This window comes from Tympanuchus pallidicinctus, unplaced genomic scaffold (assembly GCF_026119805.1).
Source record: "Tympanuchus pallidicinctus isolate F22 unplaced genomic scaffold, pur_lepc_1.0 scaffold14, whole genome shotgun sequence".
NCBI classification, from domain to species: Eukaryota; Metazoa; Chordata; class Aves; order Galliformes; family Phasianidae; genus Tympanuchus; species Tympanuchus pallidicinctus.
Genome location: NW_026294659.1, coordinates 9,805,708 through 9,825,482, shown reverse-complemented (window position 1 = coordinate 9,825,482; position 19,775 = coordinate 9,805,708). Strand labels below are relative to the sequence as shown.

General features: G+C 47.2%; 1 protein-coding gene across 7 annotated transcripts; it reads right to left on the bottom strand.

Moving 5' to 3' along the window:
• Positions 1 to 1,894: 1,894 nt before the first annotated feature.
• On the bottom strand, positions 1,895 to 18,445 carry NYX (nyctalopin). 7 transcript variants are annotated; one of them, XM_052674141.1, is made up of 5 exons: positions 9,228 to 10,148; positions 8,414 to 8,579; positions 8,134 to 8,289; positions 8,000 to 8,050; positions 1,895 to 3,873 (listed from the first exon to the last, which is right to left on the bottom strand). In XM_052674141.1, the coding sequence occupies exons 4-5, from the start codon at positions 8,019 to 8,021 to the stop codon at positions 2,474 to 2,476; spliced, it is 1,422 nt and encodes a 473-aa protein (XP_052530101.1). In that variant the 5' UTR covers positions 8,022 to 8,050; positions 8,134 to 8,289; positions 8,414 to 8,579; positions 9,228 to 10,148; the 3' UTR covers positions 1,895 to 2,473. The 7 variants fall into 7 exon arrangements, with proteins under 7 accessions (XP_052530101.1, XP_052530100.1, XP_052530099.1 ...); XM_052674140.1 differs by having other exon boundaries at positions 7,975 to 8,050; positions 9,228 to 10,147; XM_052674139.1 differs by having other exon boundaries at positions 7,975 to 8,289; positions 9,228 to 10,147.
• Between the last annotated feature and the right edge of the window lie 1,330 nt (positions 18,446 to 19,775).

The window sequence follows — 19,775 nt, the reverse complement described above, 5'->3', positions numbered from 1 at the left end:
GAGAAGGAATGGCTTCAAGTTTCACCAGGGGAGGTTCAGGTTGGATATTAGGAACAAATTATTCTCTGAAAGAGTGGTGAGACATTGGAACAGAGGTGGTTGAGTCCTGGTTCCTGTAAGTGTTCATAGCTGTGTAAATGTTGTACTGAGGGACATGGTGAGTGGAGAATATTGGTGATTGATGGACGGTTGGATTAGATCTTGGAAGTCTTTTCCAAACTTGGTGATTCTATGATCCTCTGATTCTATAATTCTGTGGTCATGCTGCAGTGTATCACAGATACTCTCCTTGTCCTTTACTTCACAGAGGAATCTCTGCCATTTTCAGGCATTTCACATTCAGCTCTAATCTATCTATCTGCCATTTTGCACATAAAGAAGCATATCTGAAGCAATAATTAACTTGAAAGCCATACTCTTTCAATTACGCAGCAAGACAATCCTCAGCTCTAATGCATTTCAGCAGAGAAAATGAAAGCATGGGTCATAAAACAACTCACTCATCGAACATCCATCCTATAGGAAGTGAAACATGACCTTTTGTTCCCAGTGTGCCACCATCTGTGTCAAACATATTGACAAACCTTTGCTGACAGGATGAAGCACTGCTCCTGTAGAAGCATCCTTAACATAATGCGCCGCTACAGCATTTGCCTGGACTGGTTTTGAAAAACAGCCTTTCATAATACAGAGATGAATTTAGTGTTTAAGAAGATTAATGGATTCATAAATAGCCTGGAAATCCAAACTCATTGCATTTAGTTCATGGAACAGGTCAAACAGGCATTTATCACACCATCTGCCATCTTTCTTCACTGAGGGAAAAAGCTGTGGTCTAACTACAGATAGCTGAAGGGCCATCCTGACAGGGATTGCCTGGTACTGACTGCTCTTAGAAATTCCTGGTGCTAATTACAAAGCAGCAAATCTTTTTGGACAGAGCTCTGCACCCCAAACGAGGCAGCCCGGAGGAACACATCCTGAAGCCTTTTTGGTGGCAAAATGTATGGGCGTACTCAAATGGGGGGAAAAAGAAGCTTCCATTTCAGGAAGCAGCTACTGTGGCAGATTAAGAGTGCACAGTTACTTTGTGTGAGTTCCTGTCAGCTTTCACCAAGGCAGTTTGCTACAAGGTCTGTGGGACACTTAGTGGGTTGTTCCCCTGACATGGTCAGCTGAGGGCATTGTTTGAGGCCAAGGGATAAGCTCCTGGTCACAGCTTCTTTGGGCTGGTCAGTGGCAAAGACCTGGCCCAAGGTATCTGCTGATGCTCCTTATGGATTCAGTGATCCTTATATGTCCCTTCCAACTTGGGATATTCTACGATGCTATGATTCTAAGCTTTGAGCCCTTTTGGAAGAAGTTTCTTGCATGAAACTTCCATGTCACCCAATGCTGCTCAAAGGGCAAAGTCTATCTCCAGCTGTCCTGTCCTTTCCTTCTGTTTTTGAGTGGCCACTGGAGGTGATATGAGGAAGTGGCAGGGGATGGGGAACTAATGGAGGTGCCTCCTCACACCAGGCTGGCATCTACAGATCTTGGGTTTCATTATATCCACAGGATTCCTGTCCTACCATACAGCAGCACTAACCCTGCTTGCTTTCTGCAGCTGAACAAAACCAGTTGTGTGTCAGAAATGGATATCCCCAGGTCTGCCAGACCATGGATATCTTCAACATCTCAAAGCAGGGTTGAATGGGGTCCTGGGCAGCCTGAGCGGGTGGGGTCAGCCCTGCTCACAGCAGGGGTTGGGGTGATTGGGCTTTGAGGTCCCTTCCAGTCCAAAACATTCTATGATTCTATGATCTCTGAAATCCATGTTTGCACTGAATTGTTTGTGAAAAAGCAAGGATGGAGAAAAAAAAGATTTAAGGAAATGTTAGAGTAATTTAAATGCATTTCCATTTTTATTCTGATTTTGTGACATTTTAGCACTAGTAAGGGATTATATATGTCCTATCATTTTATATGAATATGTATACCACAATATGATAAGTTATGTATGGTAAGTATTGTGTGATAAATATTAATGAGTGATAGAAATACAAAACAGTACAGTACAGCCTGTCTACATTTGTCATTGCCATATTCCACTCCTGCTATCCGGACATGAAACAACCTATAAATAAAAACAGCATATTCCTTGAAACAATATCTTCATTAAAAAATGAATCAGCATTTGAAACAGACATTGAGGAGTGAACCGCTGTGTTGAAAGCTTTTCCTGGGAGAAGACTGCTTTGACAAAAATGGGTGTCTCTGGTTTTCCTGCAGATGTCTCAGGATTGCAGGGAGAAGAACAAAATCCTTATCTAACATCACACCCAAAATGCCACACTCACCCCACACCCTCCCCAGGTACCATCCTCCTGTTTAAAAGGGCCTGCAAAGTCTTGTAGCAACCCTGGGCAGTGCAAGGAAGGGACAAAGACTAAATGCTCCAGCAGGACGCATGCTTCAGGCAGCCTTTGCACTACTTGCTCTGGAAAATAACCACTGTAAGAAGTGTTGGGAGGTGGAAAGAGAAGGAGATGGCTTTGCTGCTGTCTTCCCTTGTGCCAGAAGTAACCCCACCAGTGAGTCCATCCAGTTGTGTAGCGTTACTGAAGACTTCAGTAGTGTTTGCCACCTCTTCGGGAAGGCCCATCTGAAGCAAGAGTTTAGAAATAAGGCTGTTGAACTTGCTCTCTGTGGTAGAGAAAGGCTCGCTGCTAGGGGTCGGACTGTCAGATGTGACATTTAGCTCCACGGGGTCAAGACAGTAACCGTCTGGTGATCTGTCGTAGAGCACGTCCATTAGGTCAATCCCAGCTACAGAGGACGGGGAGGCACAGGGAACGTCCCTGACAAGTCTGTAGTTCTCCATCCACTCCTTCAGCCATTCGATGCGGCAGTCACACTCCCAGGGGTTGCGGAAGAGATACAGCCGTCCCAGGAAGTACACAGGCTGGAAGACAGAGAAGGGCAGGGTCGTCAGGTTATTGCTGTTCAAGTGCAAGGAGACCAGGCTCGTGAGGTTCTCAAAAGCCCCCTCCTCAATGTAGTTGATCCTGTTGCGGTCCAGATAGAGAACCTCGAGCTCCACCAGGTCCCTGAACCAAGTGTTGGAAACATTCCTGAGGAAATTCCCCCCTAAGTTGAGCATTTTCAGGCACCTCAGGCCATCAAAGGAATTTTCTGGAAGCTCGCTGATCAAATTGTCATTCAGGTACAGGTACTCCATCTTTTGGCAGCCCTGAAAAGCTCGCTCATGAACAACATTTATCCTGTTGTCTTGCAGATTCAAGTATTTTAGCTTGGTCAGCCCCTGCAGGGAGTTGTAGGCTACCGCTTCGATCCTGTTTCTCTCCAGGTAGACATGGGTCAGATTCTCCATGCCCCTAATGGCACCTGGGATCCTTCGGAAGTTGTTCTGGAAGCAGAAAAGCTCCTGCAAAGAGGGCAGCTCAATGAAGATCCTGTCTGGGATGTTGAAGAGGTTGCAGTCCGCCAGGTCCAATTTGACCAGCCGCCGGAGAGCAGTGAATGTCCGTGTGTGCAGGTAGCGGATGTATTCGTTGTGGGCCATCTTCAGCTCTGTCAGGCTGGGCAGCCCTTTGAAAGCCCCCGGAGTGATGAAGGAGATATTGTTGTGGTTGAGGGACAGGGATTTAAGGGAAGGTAAAGTACCAAAGGCCCTCTCAGAGAGGAACTTGATGCTGTTTTTGTCCAGGTTAATAGAGGAGGCTTCGCAGGGGAATTCACTGGGGATCTGCCCCAAGCCAGCACGGTCACAGAGGACAGAGCAGCTCCGTTCCTGGGTGCACACACAGTTGGCAGGGCAGGACCGCACACAGGCCCACACCGCGTGGACATGGGGCACCCAAAGGATCACTGACAGCAAGGAATGTGCCGACCCCATGAAGGTGTGAGAAGAGAAAAACAAGAGACATTAGCAAACATATTAGTTATGACACGAGAATAAATATTATGCTGCCTCTGCTTCCTTCTAGGCAGGCTAATTGTCACACAGTATTTGTATGCCTATGTTAAGAAGCCCTTGTGAACAATTCCTAGAAGTCTGCTGTTGCTTATAGACTTTCTGGGAAAGTGTTAATTTCTTACTGCATCCTCTCTGTGGAATTTCTTTCCCTGAGAGGAGAAATCATCCAGCCTGATTGGAGCAGGTTGCCCAGAGAGACTATGGAGCCTCCTCCATGAAGATCCTCAGAAGCCACATGGATGTCGTCCTGGCCACTGTGATCTGGATGTTATTGCTGGAGTGAGGGTTGGGCCAGATGGACCCAGAGAGTTCCCTCCAACACCACTGATTTCTCAGCATTCCCATGATTGCAAACTGGTAGGGACAAAGCTTGGCTACAGGAACCTGCAGGGATGTTTTGAAGGACAGCAACTGTGGGGCTGCAGTATTTCTGGGTGGAGAACAGAGGAGGGCAGTCAGTGTATGCTGTTGATCTGGACAGGCTGGATCACTGAACTGATGAAGTCCAACAAGGCCAAGTGCTGGGTCCTGCACTTTGGCCACAACAACCTCAGGCAACTCTACAGCTCTGAGGCAGACAGGATGGGAAGACTGTGTAGAGGAAACAGAGCTGGGGGTATTGTTCAATGTTCAGCTGAGCCAGCAGTGTGCCCAGGTGGCCAAGAAGTCCAGTGGCAGCCTGGCTTGTATCAGAAATAGTGTTGCCAGCAGGTGCAGGGAAGTGATCATCTTTCTGCACTCTGGTGAGGCCACACCTTGAATACTGTGTTCAGTTTTGGGCCCCTCACTGCAAGAAAGATGTTGAAGCTCTGGCAATGAAGCTGTGAGGGATCTGAAGCACAAGTCTTATGGGGAGTGGCTGAGGGAACTGGGATTGTTCCATCTTCCATAGGAGAAGAAGAGGCTCAACAGAGACCTTATCTACAACCACCTGAAAGGAGGTTGTGGTGAGATGAAGGTCAACATCTTCTCCCATGTAAATAGAGATAGGATGAGAGGGAATGGCCTCAAGCTGCACCAGGGGAGATTCAGGTTGGACATTAGGAAGTACTACTTTTCCAAAAGAGTGGTCAGGTGCTGGAACAGGCTGCCCAGGGTGGTGATGGATTCACCAGCCCTGGAAGTGTTCAAGAAACATTTAGATGTTGTAGTGAGGGACATGGTTTAGTGTGGAATATCGGTGATGGGTGAATGAATGGTTGGATTGGATGATCTTGGAGGTCTTTTCCAACATTTGTAATTCTATTATTCGATTCCAGAAGTAGGCAGGGGAGATCTGTTAGCAGCCTGTAGCATGTCAGTGTTCATGCTTTTTGCATCTTTCATTTTTATTCAATCTCACATTTCTCCACCAAAGCTGCAGCTGCTGCAGCACTGCAAGGGAAGCTATCACCTGCTAAGGGTGTTGCTGTGTTCCATTAGACAGACACGAGGAAGGACAGATTCAGGAATATTGTTCAGATGCTTTCTTAGTGCTCTCCCCACAAATGAGATACTCTGTACCATTCATGGGATCACAGATTCATAGAATCATTAATGTTGGAAAGATCACTAAGATCATCTAGTCTAACCATCAGCCCATGCCTGTGACAGCTCTAGACCATGTCATTCAATATGATATTAGAGTTTTGTGAATTCTCAATACAGTCACCATAGTGTCATGGGATTGGTGGGAGGAAGCACTTCAGTCATTTTATCAGTCTGCCACCTGAGTGATGTGTGGTTTCTTGTCAAGTTAATCCCAAGCAGGTGGATGTCCAAGAAGGTGAAAGTTATTGGGGACAAATCAGAGAAGAACGAAGGGAACAAGAGACATCAGCCAGCACACACTGAAACATCTTGTGGAAAGAAACTCCTAGCAGCAAAATGACTAAGCAATGAACTCGTTAGAGAGCAAGAACTGAATACTACAGATCTCATTTTGTAATCTCTTTCAAAGACACGCCTTAACTGCTTCTCACTCCAATGGTTTTTCTGCTGCTGTTCACTGTCCATCACGAAAGCAAAATCCTTTCATACATTTTTCCACAGGAAATTATATAATCTTTTCCATCAACCACCTTTATTAACATTGTAGGGACCACATGAGTGCTGCAAGGGCCAAAGGGCAAGAAAGAGGCTTCTCCCCATGCTCTGTCTCACTGTCTGAGGGAGACTCCCAGCTGCTGAACCACCTCTCCCTGCTGCCATGTAGTACAGTGATGGCCCACTACTGTATTCCTCACTAAGCTTTGTTCCTTACTGAGCTGTGTTCCTTATTAAGAGAGGCTTGTGAGATGATGTGCAAGGAAGGATCATCTTCAGCAAGCATCCATCTGTTATTTTCACAGTACCCAAGGCTTTGCTGCACAGACCAAATGGCAGTGTGAGCAACAATTGCTCTGCCCTTCATCCTTTTGGAATGCAACACACATAGTATGTATCTGGTAGTTTGCAGTGCCTGAAGTTTCTTCAACTAGGAGCGGGTGCCCATTGACACCAACCCATCAGCCTCCCCACGTCAGCCCAAACTGTCCCTTGGTCACTGGGCTGGAAGGCAGATTGAGGTAAATGGAGAGCACATCCCAGAAGGACTTTAGCTCTGGCTTCTGTTGGATCGGGTCCCGCCAAGCTTGGCCATGCTATGCTGACTGAAGAATTAGCAAAACAGGGACACTCAAGAAGAAACAGGGAAGGACTTGGAGAGGTGGGAAGAATTTTATGCAGTCTGACATTTCTTCATATTCTCCTTTTTTCCTAAACCCTTCTACTGACTCTTTAGCAGGGTACTGGGTAGGCAATGAATGAGGATCCTAGGACAAGAGGGAGGACAAGGCACTGGCCTCGGTTGGCTCTGTCTTTACACAGGGGCTGTGTCTTTTGCTTCCCTCTTCACCATTCCTCATCACTGTGTGCAAACAGGGGCATATGTTGTTTTTTTGATGCTGTTACATAAACTGAGGTTCAGACAGATTAAGGATTTGCCTGTTCCCAAATGTTTGGCTGCAGGTGGCTGTCTGGAAACTGATGGAAGTACCGTTGCTGGAACAAGAGCCTCACATGGGCTCAGGATGACATCCAGGGGGACATATGTGCATAGGTTGCCCCATATGTGAGGCTGTCCCAAGCAAGCTCAGCATTCAGCTACATCTACTCCAACCTTGGTCCTATCTACAGCCTTTGGAGCAAACCTCCCCCAGCAGCTGTGTGCACTGCGTGCTCAGTAGAAATGAGCAAAATCCTCTCCTTCCCCTCCCTGCCTGCTCTCTAATCTCTTGATAAAGGACATGTCTGCACTCAAGCCATTTTCCAGCGTTTCTCCTTAGGCACAATTTTTTTAGAGCCAAATCTGTGTCTTCTGCCAGTGGCATTTCACAGCACTCATCTAAGATCTACTACAAGTGTAACTTGCTCTGTGCAGTACACGGAAAGGAAATGTTTGAGGAGCAGCAAACTGGAAAACATCCCCCAGGCAACAGGAGTTCAGAGGAGCCCCTCAGCATCTTTGTTGCATTCTCCCTTTTTCTCATGCAAAGGACGTGTTTCCAAATCCCCCTCCTGCAAGCACAGGAAAGCAGTCTCACCTGACAGACAGATCTCCTCTGACCAACACAGCATGAAACATCCCACCTTGCCATTCCCCCTCCCCACAACAGATGCTATTTGCTTTTGACACTGTCAGAGCAGCAGCTGATGATGCCTCCAACTCACTGACACAGTGTGCAGATATGTTTTTGGATTTTTTTGTTTTTTTGTTTTTTTAAAAAAGGATGGAATTCAGCATTAAGGTAACAAATATTAGTGAGATTAAGGAATAGAAAAATTCCACCCAGGGATGATCTATTTCGGTCTTTTAAATAACACCATAATTTGAAAGAATGAGAGACCAAAGAAGTGTTTGCCAGAGATTTTAAAAGGGTGAAGAGGCAGTGCTTGCAATAATTCCATATCTAACCTACAGAACAATCCATTCAACCCACTACTGGGTAATGCAGAATAAGAGTGCTACTCACCATTTAAAATGATGACAAACATTACCTTGATTATTCGCTAGTGGCATTTCAGGTCTGGCAAGCAAACTTGGGGGATCTAAAAGCACACAGGAAGAGCTGAGATAGGTTTCACCCTCTTGTTTGCCTGCATCATTTTCCCATTGCCAGGTCTATATTTACAAAGAAGATTGAGGAAGAGGATACTGTTGCACACGGCTTCTGACGGTCCCCAGCACTCCACACGTTCCTGCCGGGTGCCTTCCTTCCACCATCCACCTTCTCAGCCAACCCTGCAGGTTTTCCTCCTCTCCAGCTGTGCTGACAGTGTGCTCCTGGCTGAGGTGGGAAGAGATCACCAATGGTCAGGGACTGGCCACCTCCCCAGGCAACAGATGCTGGCATCACACCGAGCAGCCAAAGCTATGATTCCCAACAGAAAGCATCTACAGACATGACTTACCTGGCTGGGCAGTGGCTGTGCTCTCCCTCCTGCTCACAGGGATGCCATTAGCTGCATTCTGCCTCTGGGAAGTTGGCATTTTTTTTCTCACAAGCTATCATTTAATGGCAGGAAAATCCTCGATATCAGAGGGAGATTAGTGGAGATGGAAGAACATGTCCGTTCCCTAAAGCTCCAAAAGCAGAATGGGGATTGCAGGCAATCTAAACCAGTGCTTTCTCCCCCTGCCAACCCACCATAAAAAAAATTAAGCCCAGAACTGAACTGCTGCCATTCAAACAGCATTATCAAAAACCATTACTCTGCTGCCCATTAGATAATGGCTGAGGAGGTGGGGCAGCCTAAACATGATTATATTTGGGGACAAGCACAGGCTTATGGCTGCAGTTAATTGAGCTTTCCAAATAGGATGCCAATAAGCTTCGCTCCTAAAGGACGAGGAGATGACAGTAGCTCTGGGAAAAGGGACTGCAAACACAGGGAGCTTGTGTGGTGAGTATGGCCCTCAAAATAATGAGCACTGCGCTGTCTAAAAGACAGTTTTGCTCGTGATGCTGCAGCTGCTGCATGGAAATCACAAGGACGGGTCCAGCATCCAGACTCTGCATTCGGGATGTGAATTGCTTTTTAAAGCCTTTTCTGACAGAATGATGATGATCTCTGTGGAGAGAAGGAGCTGAATGAACGAGTTATCTCAGCTCTCCATGCCTCAGGTAATTGCACTCACCGTGTCAGAGGGAAAATGACTCTACGCTGTATTTCTAAGTGAATTATTCTGCTTTTTTTTTTTTTTCCCCCTTAGGAAATGGAATACCTGATGAATTTATGCTCGATGCAGCAGGAAAGCTTCACTCCAGCAGCCACATTTGGGGGCGATGGAGGCAGGATGTGCCTGTTGCAGTGTCAGCAGCCCCAACCCTGATGGCAGTGCTGCAGAAGCTGCCTCCAGCACGGCTCAGCTCTGTGCTATCCACCCGCATGAGTCCGCCTGTGGTCCCCTCTCAACCACAGAGCTGAGAAGGTGCCTCGGCACAGGCGCAGTGGGGAGGCTGTGGGTGGGCACTGAGGTCACCTTTTCTGGGAAATACCCATCTATGGGCAGCCAGCTGGCTGGGGAACTTTGCTCTGCAGGCACCTCGGAGAGAAGGCTGCAGGAACACTGAGCTCTTCTGCCAGCCCCCGCAACTCCAGCTTCATGTTCTGATCACCCCTGGAGCTGAAATGAGATGGCAACATGATAAAGCGGTTCCTGGGGAGAAGTTTCAGTCCTCTTAGGTAGAAAAAGCAGAAATTCTGAGTGGCAGATAAAAGAAAATTGTGTTTGGTTTTATTTTTTTTTTAAAGAAAAAAAAACAACTCGGGCTTTAAACCATGCCTTGACATTTGTCAGTGTGACTCAGGGCTGATGAGCGCTCGAGGCTGGAGTGCTGCAGATGCTTAGCATTGGGTGGGTTTTCTGGCCCTGAATTCCCTCCAGCAGCCTCTGCTGATGTCCACACTTCACTGCTGGGTGCACACAGCACCCTCCAAGCCCTGGAATCTCCCCGGCAGAGCATTACAGACCAAAGCACTGCCTATTACAAGGCTTCACATTCACCATGGCTTCCACACTGCAGGTCCTTGCACAGCTGCTTGCATTCCCACATCAGCAGTGCATGCTGCCCAGGCATGGGCTGTCATAGAGAAACTGATCTAGGTGAGAAATAAGTTTTTTTCACTTCTGGGCTGGTCTTAACAGGGACGATCTCCTCATCTGCATATGAGGTTGCCTCCCACTGAAGTTACACAAACTCTGAGAAACATCAGCCCAGACATTTGCCAGCAGGTCCCAGAAAATCCTGCATGCTGCCAGAACAACAGATTTTCCTATCTTCCTGCTGCACCAGGAGGGCCAAGAAGCAAAGCCTGTGAAATAGCAAGGGGAGAGGGTGAGGGAGAGCATGGGTCTGGGAAACCAGTCCTGCACCATGGCGAAACCTTGCAGCAGGAGCAGAGACCTGAAAGTGCAGAGCCAGCATCTGAAAGGGAACAACACACTCTAGGTTTAGCTTTGGGGACAAATGGCTGCTGGTGAAACCTGAACTGGGGCTGAGCCACCTCGTCTTCCCCCTGCTCTCACTTCTGCCTTCAAGCAGCTGCTGTTCATGTGTCCCACCAGCAGACATGGGGTCACTTCTGTCAACGTAACAAGCCCGGAGCTGCCTTGTCCTGCTCACCTCCTCGCACTGTGCTTTCCATGGGCTGCTGGCAATGGCTACTTTCAGTTCCTAGTTATCTAATGGAAATGTGGCACAGTTCCCTTACAGCTGATGAGTCAGTCTCTTCCACAGCCATGCAAATGTCTTTTGAAATAGCCTCTCCACAGCAAACCCATGGCACGTCATAAGTTGTTCAAGCCAACAGCCCTGCCACACCTCACCAGACAGGTTATATGCCTCCTGGTTGTTCACATCCCCCACCGGGACAGGAGCAGTGCCATCTTCTCCCCCTTGCACAGAATAGATACTTCAATGACATAATGATCAGAAGGTTTAGAACATTTTTTTTCTTACAGATGATCTGGAAGATTTGTTAAATGAAGTCACTGTGCTTTCCCAAGCGCATAATCAAAATGGATTCATTCATTGAATAATCAAGTCCACATCATCGACTTGCCTGAAAACACAGCAGGAGAGCCTATTAAAGGCTGTTTGTTGTGGTCGAACCCTCCCTCCAGCTAACAGGTTTCAACACAGGCAGCCTTGCATATGCCTTGCATCTCTCCTGGCAAAGGGGCCAGGCAGGAGGAAGCCTGCACAGACGAAGCATCGGCCCTGTGCAAGGGACAAAAATTCAGGCAACCCAAATGTGCCCAAATGTAAGAAGAAGCACAACGGCTTTTTCTGAGACACCAAGCCAACAGTGACAAAGAAAGCAATGCCCACGCAATGAGTGCTGTACTTTTGGATGAGATTAGTGCCAGGTCTCCAGCCTAGCAACTGGCAAAAAGACAGCCCAACTCCTAGGAGCTCAACAGCAGCAAAGCTGCAGCTTGTCAATCACTTCACCCTTTCTAGGTTGTACTGAGCTACCCACTGAGGCTGTGCACATTGCATTGAGTTTTGCTTGACCCTGATAAGAGTGGGGAGAAGCTGTGCTATCAACAACTGCGCTTTAGCAACAAGTGTGTTGCAACAAGTTGCTTGAGCTACCATGCCTGGTTTGAGTTATAACAGAGAACATACGCTGTGTGTATGGTGGAAAGCAGAAAATAAATGAGGTAAACACTACACGTACAAGGCAGGGGAAGGTTGAGGTTGCTCTGCAACCTCAACAACTCAACAGCACTCAAGCTGAGCTGTAGAAAAGGTGAAGGAGGGCTAAACATGCAGCAGTAAAAATAAATCACACTGGGTCTCTGCAAAACATGTCAGCTCTCAAAACAAACAAACAAATAAATAAATAAATAAATTTGGTTCTACCCAGAATTTCTTACTATGGCTCTTAGTTCCTTTTGATTTCAGCTGAGTTTTCACACTTCTCTTCCAAGCAGTTGTGTTGGGAATGCATGTCCAGCATGTGCAGGTGTGGGATGGGGAAGTGGCACTGTTTCTAACGACACAGGGCTGTGCCTACCTTCACCCTGATGCCCCACAGTGCCCAAAAAGAAGAATGACAGATTGAAGGACCACCAAAGGCCACCAAAAGCCACTGTCTTCTTGTCTCAGCTTGTATGGCACAGATAGGTGGAGGAAGCAGTAGGGGACAGACACATTTGCAGGATCTGTTGTGACAGGACAAGGGGAAGTGGTTTCAAACTATAAGAGGGGAGATTTAGATTGGAAATAAGGAAGAACAATTTTTCCAGATGAGGTACTGGCACAGGTTGCCCAGAGAGGCGGTGAATGCCCCATCCGTGGAGACACTCAAGGTCAGGCCGGACGGGGCTCTGAGCAATCTGATGTAGCTGTAGTTGTCTCTGTTCATTGCAGGGGAGTTGAACTAGATGCCCTTTAAAGGTACCTTCCAACTCAAATGATTCTATGATTCTAGGGAGAACATGCTCCTTGTCCTGGCTCATCACCTTGGACCACCTCACATCACACATCTAGGAAAGCCATTTAATCAATCTCTCATGTTCCCACACATCTCCTAAGCTCATGATTTGTCCCCCTGCCCACTTGGCAGGTGGCAGCACACCTTCCCTGCTCACCTCTGGCATGTCTGCAGTGCACAGTTCCAGCCACACATCCCTCCACCCTGCAGGGCACCCAAAACACATTCTCACCCTTCTTGCTACCCAGTGAGCACTGCCAGCATCTGCCTGGGTGCATCTGGGAACAGCACTCTGCACACAGTGCTGTCAGAGCAATGGGCTCATGGGTGTGAGATAGGAAAGTGGGGAAGAAAATCTACCCATGCTGCCTGCAGGCCTCCATCTGAAGGGCTGAGGCATCCCCTAGCTCCTGCCCACTGTGCAAGGCACAGGAGGGTCAGCCTATGCCTACAGAGCCTTGCCTCAGGCCCCAGCTGACAGCTTTTGGGGCCTACTTCAACCTAAGCGCCATTCAGGCATTATGCCCCAAGCTACCTAGGTCTCTGTTCCAGAGCAAACTGCAGGGCCAGGCTGCCCATCAGAGCTCGGGTTGCTTTCCTGGGAACAGTTGCAGGAGTTTGTGAGAGCTTGCCTAGGCAGCAACAGACGTGATGTTTTGCTTTCTGCTGTGTGGGGAAGGCAAACGCACACAGAGCCCATGAAGGAGTGCCCTGACAGCAGATGCTGCATGCTGGCGTGGATCAGAAGAGGACTGTCACCCTCTCCTGTCCAAACCATGACACTGTGCTGCACAGTTCACAAATGAGGCCAGGAGGCCTCCACGTGGCAGAAGCACACTGAGAAAGCAGTTTTGCAAACACATCCGGGAGGAGACGTGGGGAGGAAGCGCTGCCTTCTGCTTCCTGTTCAGCTTCTGCATTTTGCACCGAATTATCCTGTGGATCAAATGCAGAAGTCTTGGGAGTAGAGAGCAGATCACAAAAAAAGCTCGCCATGCACTAAGAGCCCTTGCAGCCAGCCCTTGGCTGCATGCACATCCCTAGGGCCCCTGACAAACACAGAAGCAGATTAAAAAAAAAATCAAAGCCCACAGGCTTTGGGCACCAGAGGGGCAGAAGGTCAAAGCTGTGCACTGTAAATATTTTCCAGTTTGGGTTCTCACATTCCTCGGGCCACTCCTGGGCAGGAGAAGAGCCCAGCAGTGATGGGAAGGGTCAGTGCCCTCAGGATTCCACTGCATCAGCAGGTGCTGCCATCATGGTGGGACTGCAGTCAGCCTGCATGTGGTGTAGGAGACAGCAAGGTCAGCAGGAATCCGGATCTTAAGTGGCTGCTTCTGAGCAAATCCAGCATGACCAAGGAAGCTTAGCCAGAGCCTGGAAGAGCACTTACTATCAAATTGAAAATTAACTGGTAATTCGTCTCTAATGTGAGCTAATCGCGTTTAGGGGAGGAATTAATTAAATGGGGGAATTAAATCACCAAGAATGTGCAGAGTGACCGGTTGTGATGGGATTTAGTTAATGAGCCGGTAATTGCACCGGCTGCATTTCCCTCTCCTTTGGACACAAGAGAGGGAGAGCGTGGGATTAATGCAGCTCCTGCCAGCATGCACTGAGATGCCTGTGCCTTGGCAAATCCTGAGCAAGTGGAAAACAAAAGCCAAAATGGTGGAAGAGAAGGAAGTTTCCTTTACCTTAAGAGGCACACAGGGTGATGACACCTTCAAATTGCCAAGCAGCAACAAATGATGAACAAGAAGCAAAGTCTGGTGCCAGTCCACGTGCTCTCCAGCAAAGAGGTGGGGTGAGAGGTGGGTGTCACCCACACTTTCCATCTTGTATGTGGTGCTTGGTGCAAGAGCCTTGTTTTGCTTAGGATTTCAGCTACATCTGAGCCACTACTTGTTCCCATGAGTGGGAGATTGAGGCACTCCCGCAGCCCTTAATGTAACCCCATCTGCAAGGTTCCAGGTCACGCCAGCTCATTTCTGTCAAATTAGCTGGCACAGTGTTTATGTCAACATCATACCTGTCTGACAGCTCTGTGCCAGCTGCAGGAAAGGAAACTTGATCCAGCCTTGCAGAAAAGCAGAGCCACGTGGATAGACACCACCTGACTGCCGTGCAGCCTGCCAGCATAAATATAACTTCTCAGAAACACTCGAACACGTCTGAACAAGCAGAGTGAGCCAGGGCTGGGTCAGCACTTTGCACCACAGGGCTGTAAGTCCTTGCGATCCAGCCCGAAGAGCCCTAAGTTTGGATTTGCTGTACCTCCAAACCAATGCCTGAGCTCACCTTTCAGTTCTGACATCCCTTTCTTCTGTGTGCCAAACGCCACAGTGACTTTCTTGGGTGGAAAAACCCCAACCACTCCAGGGCAGTGACTAACTTGTGGCACCTTATGATGAGATGACTTATAATGGGAGAGGCTCTGAAAGTGAAATAAGGCAGAATCCGGGTGGAATTGAGGAAAGCAGTTCAGTTACCTAACTAATGCAGTGCTGTGTTTTTCCACATGTAAACAGAGTCCAAGGGAAGCACACAAGAGGCTTATGGCTCTCAGTAAGAGAAACTCACTCTCGCTGAATCTCAAATGAATCTCCCAGTGCTAGGATTTTCCCTGACACCACATTTGCTTTCCTGTGATAACACAATCTGTCGGCTCCGAGAAATTCTACTGTTTGTGCCCGGGTGATAATAACAAGAAAGAAGCAAAACAAGAAAGCTGCCAGTCTGCGCTCGCCAATTCACGTTACAGAACAAAATATTCCCTCCTGGAACACACTAGGTCTTATGCAGATTCAACTTCTTTGGGTGACGCAAATGCTGTAGAGACAACTGTGAGTCATAGAATAAAATCACATAATTCCCCCATGCCAAGTGAGGACAAAACTCAGCCCACGCAGCTCTGAATTCCCACTTTCTTGGTAGGAATAACTTTGTTTATCCTCCCTTTCTAAACCATACCCCCACCCTTGCTTTCATGGCAAGTCTTGCACTTTCTATAATTCCAGCCTATAGCCTATGTGTAAATATTGGTACTGATATTGTAAATATCAAAGTCCTGCCCCAGTATCTGCAGGGTGTAATGTAAAACCTGCTGTGCACTCATAAGGACTAGTTTTGCTAATGAAGTCTGCATGAGAAATCTGGAAGACATTCTCCCAGGCAGTCTGTGCTTTTATTTTTCAATGAGAGTTCATTTATAGCCAATCAGAGACAGGCTTGGATATGTTATAAATGAAATGCAGCAGCACACAAGGAGCACTTAGTACCTTAAGTCTGAAAACTTAATGCCTCTTTATTTCCCAGTGCAACTGAATACATCATTGCACCACCAGATTTCCCATACACCAAATGGGACACAGCCTTGCACAAACAGCCCTGCCGTTCGTAAACAAAGCCTGCAGACTTGTTGTGGAGGCGGTGTAAATCATAATGGCTTTACTGCTGTCATTTTGCATTGGCGGCTGCTGAGCTTTCCACACTGAAACCTTCAGAGCATGTGATTAGTGGGGTGGGAGGAGCTGCATGTAATAAACAAGATGTGATGCAGCTGCAGCATGTGCAAGCATATTGTTTTATTTATTTTTGGTGTACTTGATTTTCCTTCTTCCTGACTTGACAGCATGTATGCATGAGAGCTGAGCAACACTGCTGGAAATACAAGTTGTAATATTTGCATAGTAATGCACCATAAGCTTGATTTAAACATAGAGCAAATATGAGCTACTTGTGATCTTTCTGAACACTAACTGCACCTCCTTAGGGTCAAGTTTGGAATATACAGTGATGTACCTCCAGCTTTAAATGCTGCAAAGGTTCTTCAGGTGGGTGCAAGGGTTGCAATCCATGTGTGCATTGTCACTGCCTGCCAACTGACGTATGTAGGACATAAAAGTGCCTGGTTAAGGCACGCACACGCTACAGCTCACTGAAGCCATTAACATCGCAAAGCAAAAGCGTACCCTGAGCATGGCATTCATAATTCAGAAAGAGCAAGCTGTGCCATGACCTACTCCAGCTTTAACCCATCCCTGCCCTGCGAGGCAGCAGCTTCGGCAGCCCCACTGCACCCACATGATAGCCTTGCATTGGGCCAGCCCTTCTCCTCTTCGGCACACTTCAACACCTTCCCTTGTAACTGAATGCATTGGCCTAGTCTAGCTGAAGAGCCCTCATGCCCATTTCACATTTTTCTCTCTGACAGCAGTATTTATGTACATGAGGCATGTTTTCCACTTCTGTTGTTTAAACACAGTAAATTGAGTCTGCTTTTAGTTGTTGTTTCTTTTTTTTCCTGAAAGACTTTCCAGATCTCTGGCAGAGGACGTATCATCTGCATGTCATTCAATTAACACAGAACAATTTATTCAACCCCTTTAAAACTCCTCCATCATCAAATTAAATGTAGCACAAATGTTTGAGAACTGCTGGGAAGAAAATATGTCTCTATTAAAGCTCCAGGGCTCCTGTCTTTTTGATTAAGGAAAAGCAATTTTGTACTTTTGAGACCTCCCACACCATACTCTTTGGAGAGATGAGGAAGATCTATCCGACGTTCCTCATTTGGGATAAAAAAGAAACACTTCAGTGCTCCCTTATATTTCGTAAGCTAACCAAAAAGAAATGACTGGTTTCTCTGCTTTCCTACCAGCTTGGATCCACTGCTAAGTCTGGAAAACAGTGCTGTCGTCTGGGACATGTGAGTCCTTGTGAAAGGATAAGTAAACATCCCTAAACAAGGGAAGGGGCATTGTTCCAACCATCCCAGCATACTCACTGTACTGCTGTGCTGGATGTGAGCTTAAACTGGCAGCACAGCAGTGACTGCAACTTGCAGGAATCAATCCTCCAAATACCTTAATCCATCTAACTTAGACTGTCTTGGATGCACTGCCACGGGATTTGTGGAAGGGCTGGCCTTTCTTTTCCACTAAGAAAACAACTGAATGGAGATTTATACAAATTTTTTTTGGCAAGTTGCTTACACACCTTTGCAGCTCAAATATTTCTTTCCTTACCTGTAAATAGAAAAGACAATCAGATCTGAAGTTTACAGCCCTGGAAGATCACTGGAGCACTTTGCCTCTGGTACCCTATTTTAGTCCTGCACATCAAAGGCTGCAATGCAAACACCAGTGCATTCCAGGTCACCAATGGATTTTATGACCTCACATCTCCAGCCCTCCCTAACTCACTGCTAAAGCCACAGTCTTGTCTCTCAGCTGCAGGAGAAGAGGGGTGCTGGGCTTGCAAACCAGCAGGACTGGCACTGATGGGACTGACTCCAGTGTTGACCGCATTGCTCTGCAGAGGGCACTTGTTACTCCTGCGGTCAGTCACCAGACCATAGTGTGCACAGTATCACAGCTGTCAGGCTGCATATTTTAAATGGCTGTATTTTTGCCAAGTCAGAGCACATTCACAAACTGAGAGATCATCTCAGGACAAAGCCTGACCAGGAAAAAGCCTGTTTCTATTTTGGCATAGCAGCTCAGAGGGAGAGGGTTCAGATCGCAGGGTTCTCACAGCTGGATTTTGTGGGTGGAGGAGGTTTAAAACACAGATAATCCTGGAATTTCCCACAGCAAAGCATGCAATACCACTTGCTTATATTTGTTTCCCCCAGCCATTAATTTCACCAGCTGAGGTCTGGAGTACCCCCAACTACAGTTTGCCAATTGCCCTCTCAAAGCCTACAGGTGATACCTCTGATACCTGCAGGAGATCAGAGGAAAGGCAGAGCTAGCAGAGAGCTAGCAGAGTGCTACGCAGAGTACTCCCCTAAGTAGCTCTCTCATTAGCATCAATTTGTGTGAATTACAGAGTTAATCCCCATAGTCTCGTGAGCAATCCTATGTATTTGTACAGCACTTCCAATAAGAACTGCTCCACAAGATGCCATACAAACAAGGAACAAGAGGCTACAGAGCACCAGCATTTTCCTGCATGTCATGCAGATTTCCTGATGTTTCACAGCTCCTTGCTAGACACTGTAACACCACCAGGACTATCCCAATAGTGGAGAGGAAATAAATGATGGAAACTAGGAATACCCGTGGTAAGATGGGACAGGGGGAAAGATGGCCTGGAAGATTTTAGGCAGGAGCACTGTGGTTGTTAAAACTGGGAACAAGGTAAGAGAGAGTGAAGCAGATGAAAAAAGCTTGAAAGCTGGGACTTGTGCAGCTCTATGCATGCTGAAGCCTCAAGTTTCCTGTGACCTTACTTCATTCTATCAAATACACAGGAACACAAGCAGCCCACAATACACATGACACATGATCATACACAAAAACACGAATGCTGGAACAGATGAAAGGTTATATTGGAACATATTAAAGCCTTGTCCAAGGCAAACTGAATTATCCCCAGTTACAGACAAGGAAACTCCCTGACACTCTCCAAGGGCTCTGTTCCAAAACCAATAGCATGTGTGCTGTACAAACCCTCTCCCATGTGCAAGCTGTAGAAGACCAAAAACTCAGCTCACAGAGCAGCAGTTGAATAAAACACTGCAGGGCTTCCTGTGGCCCTGGTTGGGGTGGAGGAGTTCTCTGCAAAGGAGCAGGTGCTGCCCAAGCCACGCGCCCAGAAGGAAAACGATTCCCAGTCCTCCTCCACACATAGCTTGCCTTTAAGTTTCTGCAAATACCTTTACCAGCAGGCCTGCCCATACAAGTAAGCACAGTCCTTTATCTAGGACTTACATTGAGTTGCTGCATAGGGTGGGGGTTTCTGACTCTTGAAGAACAGCATCTTCGATTAAAACAGCACAGTCACAAAACACCTGGCTTTTTGAACTGGATGAAGAGCTATTGAGTTGAATTAACAATCTCACTGTTCCCCTATTCCCTATCTGCTTCTCTTCCAGTTTGATATGTAAAAAAAGACAAGCTACCTGATATACTTGAACACCTGCTCCCAAAGTCACTGGCGACACACTGTACAAAAACAGAAATCAAACCCACTGATGCTGTTGTTTTCCATACTCAGAGTTAGTCCAGATCAGCGCTTCAAAGACCTCTCTGTGATCTCAGCAGAACAGTGAGATGGCAGGAGCTTTTCACTGGGAGAAAAAAGGGGCAAAAAAAGAACAAACTGCTGAAGACCTTGGAGTGCAGCAACAAAGGTTAAATCAAGCAGGATGGAACATGTCGTCTCATATCCAGAAGCCTTATCTTCTCCTAACATGATGGAACACCAGTCTGACCTTCAAGAGGGACAAGAGGGATGATGGGTAACATCAGGCACCACAAGTTAAATGGCTAAATCATTCCTGTGCCAGGAAGGAAACCCAGACATTTCTGAAGTGGGG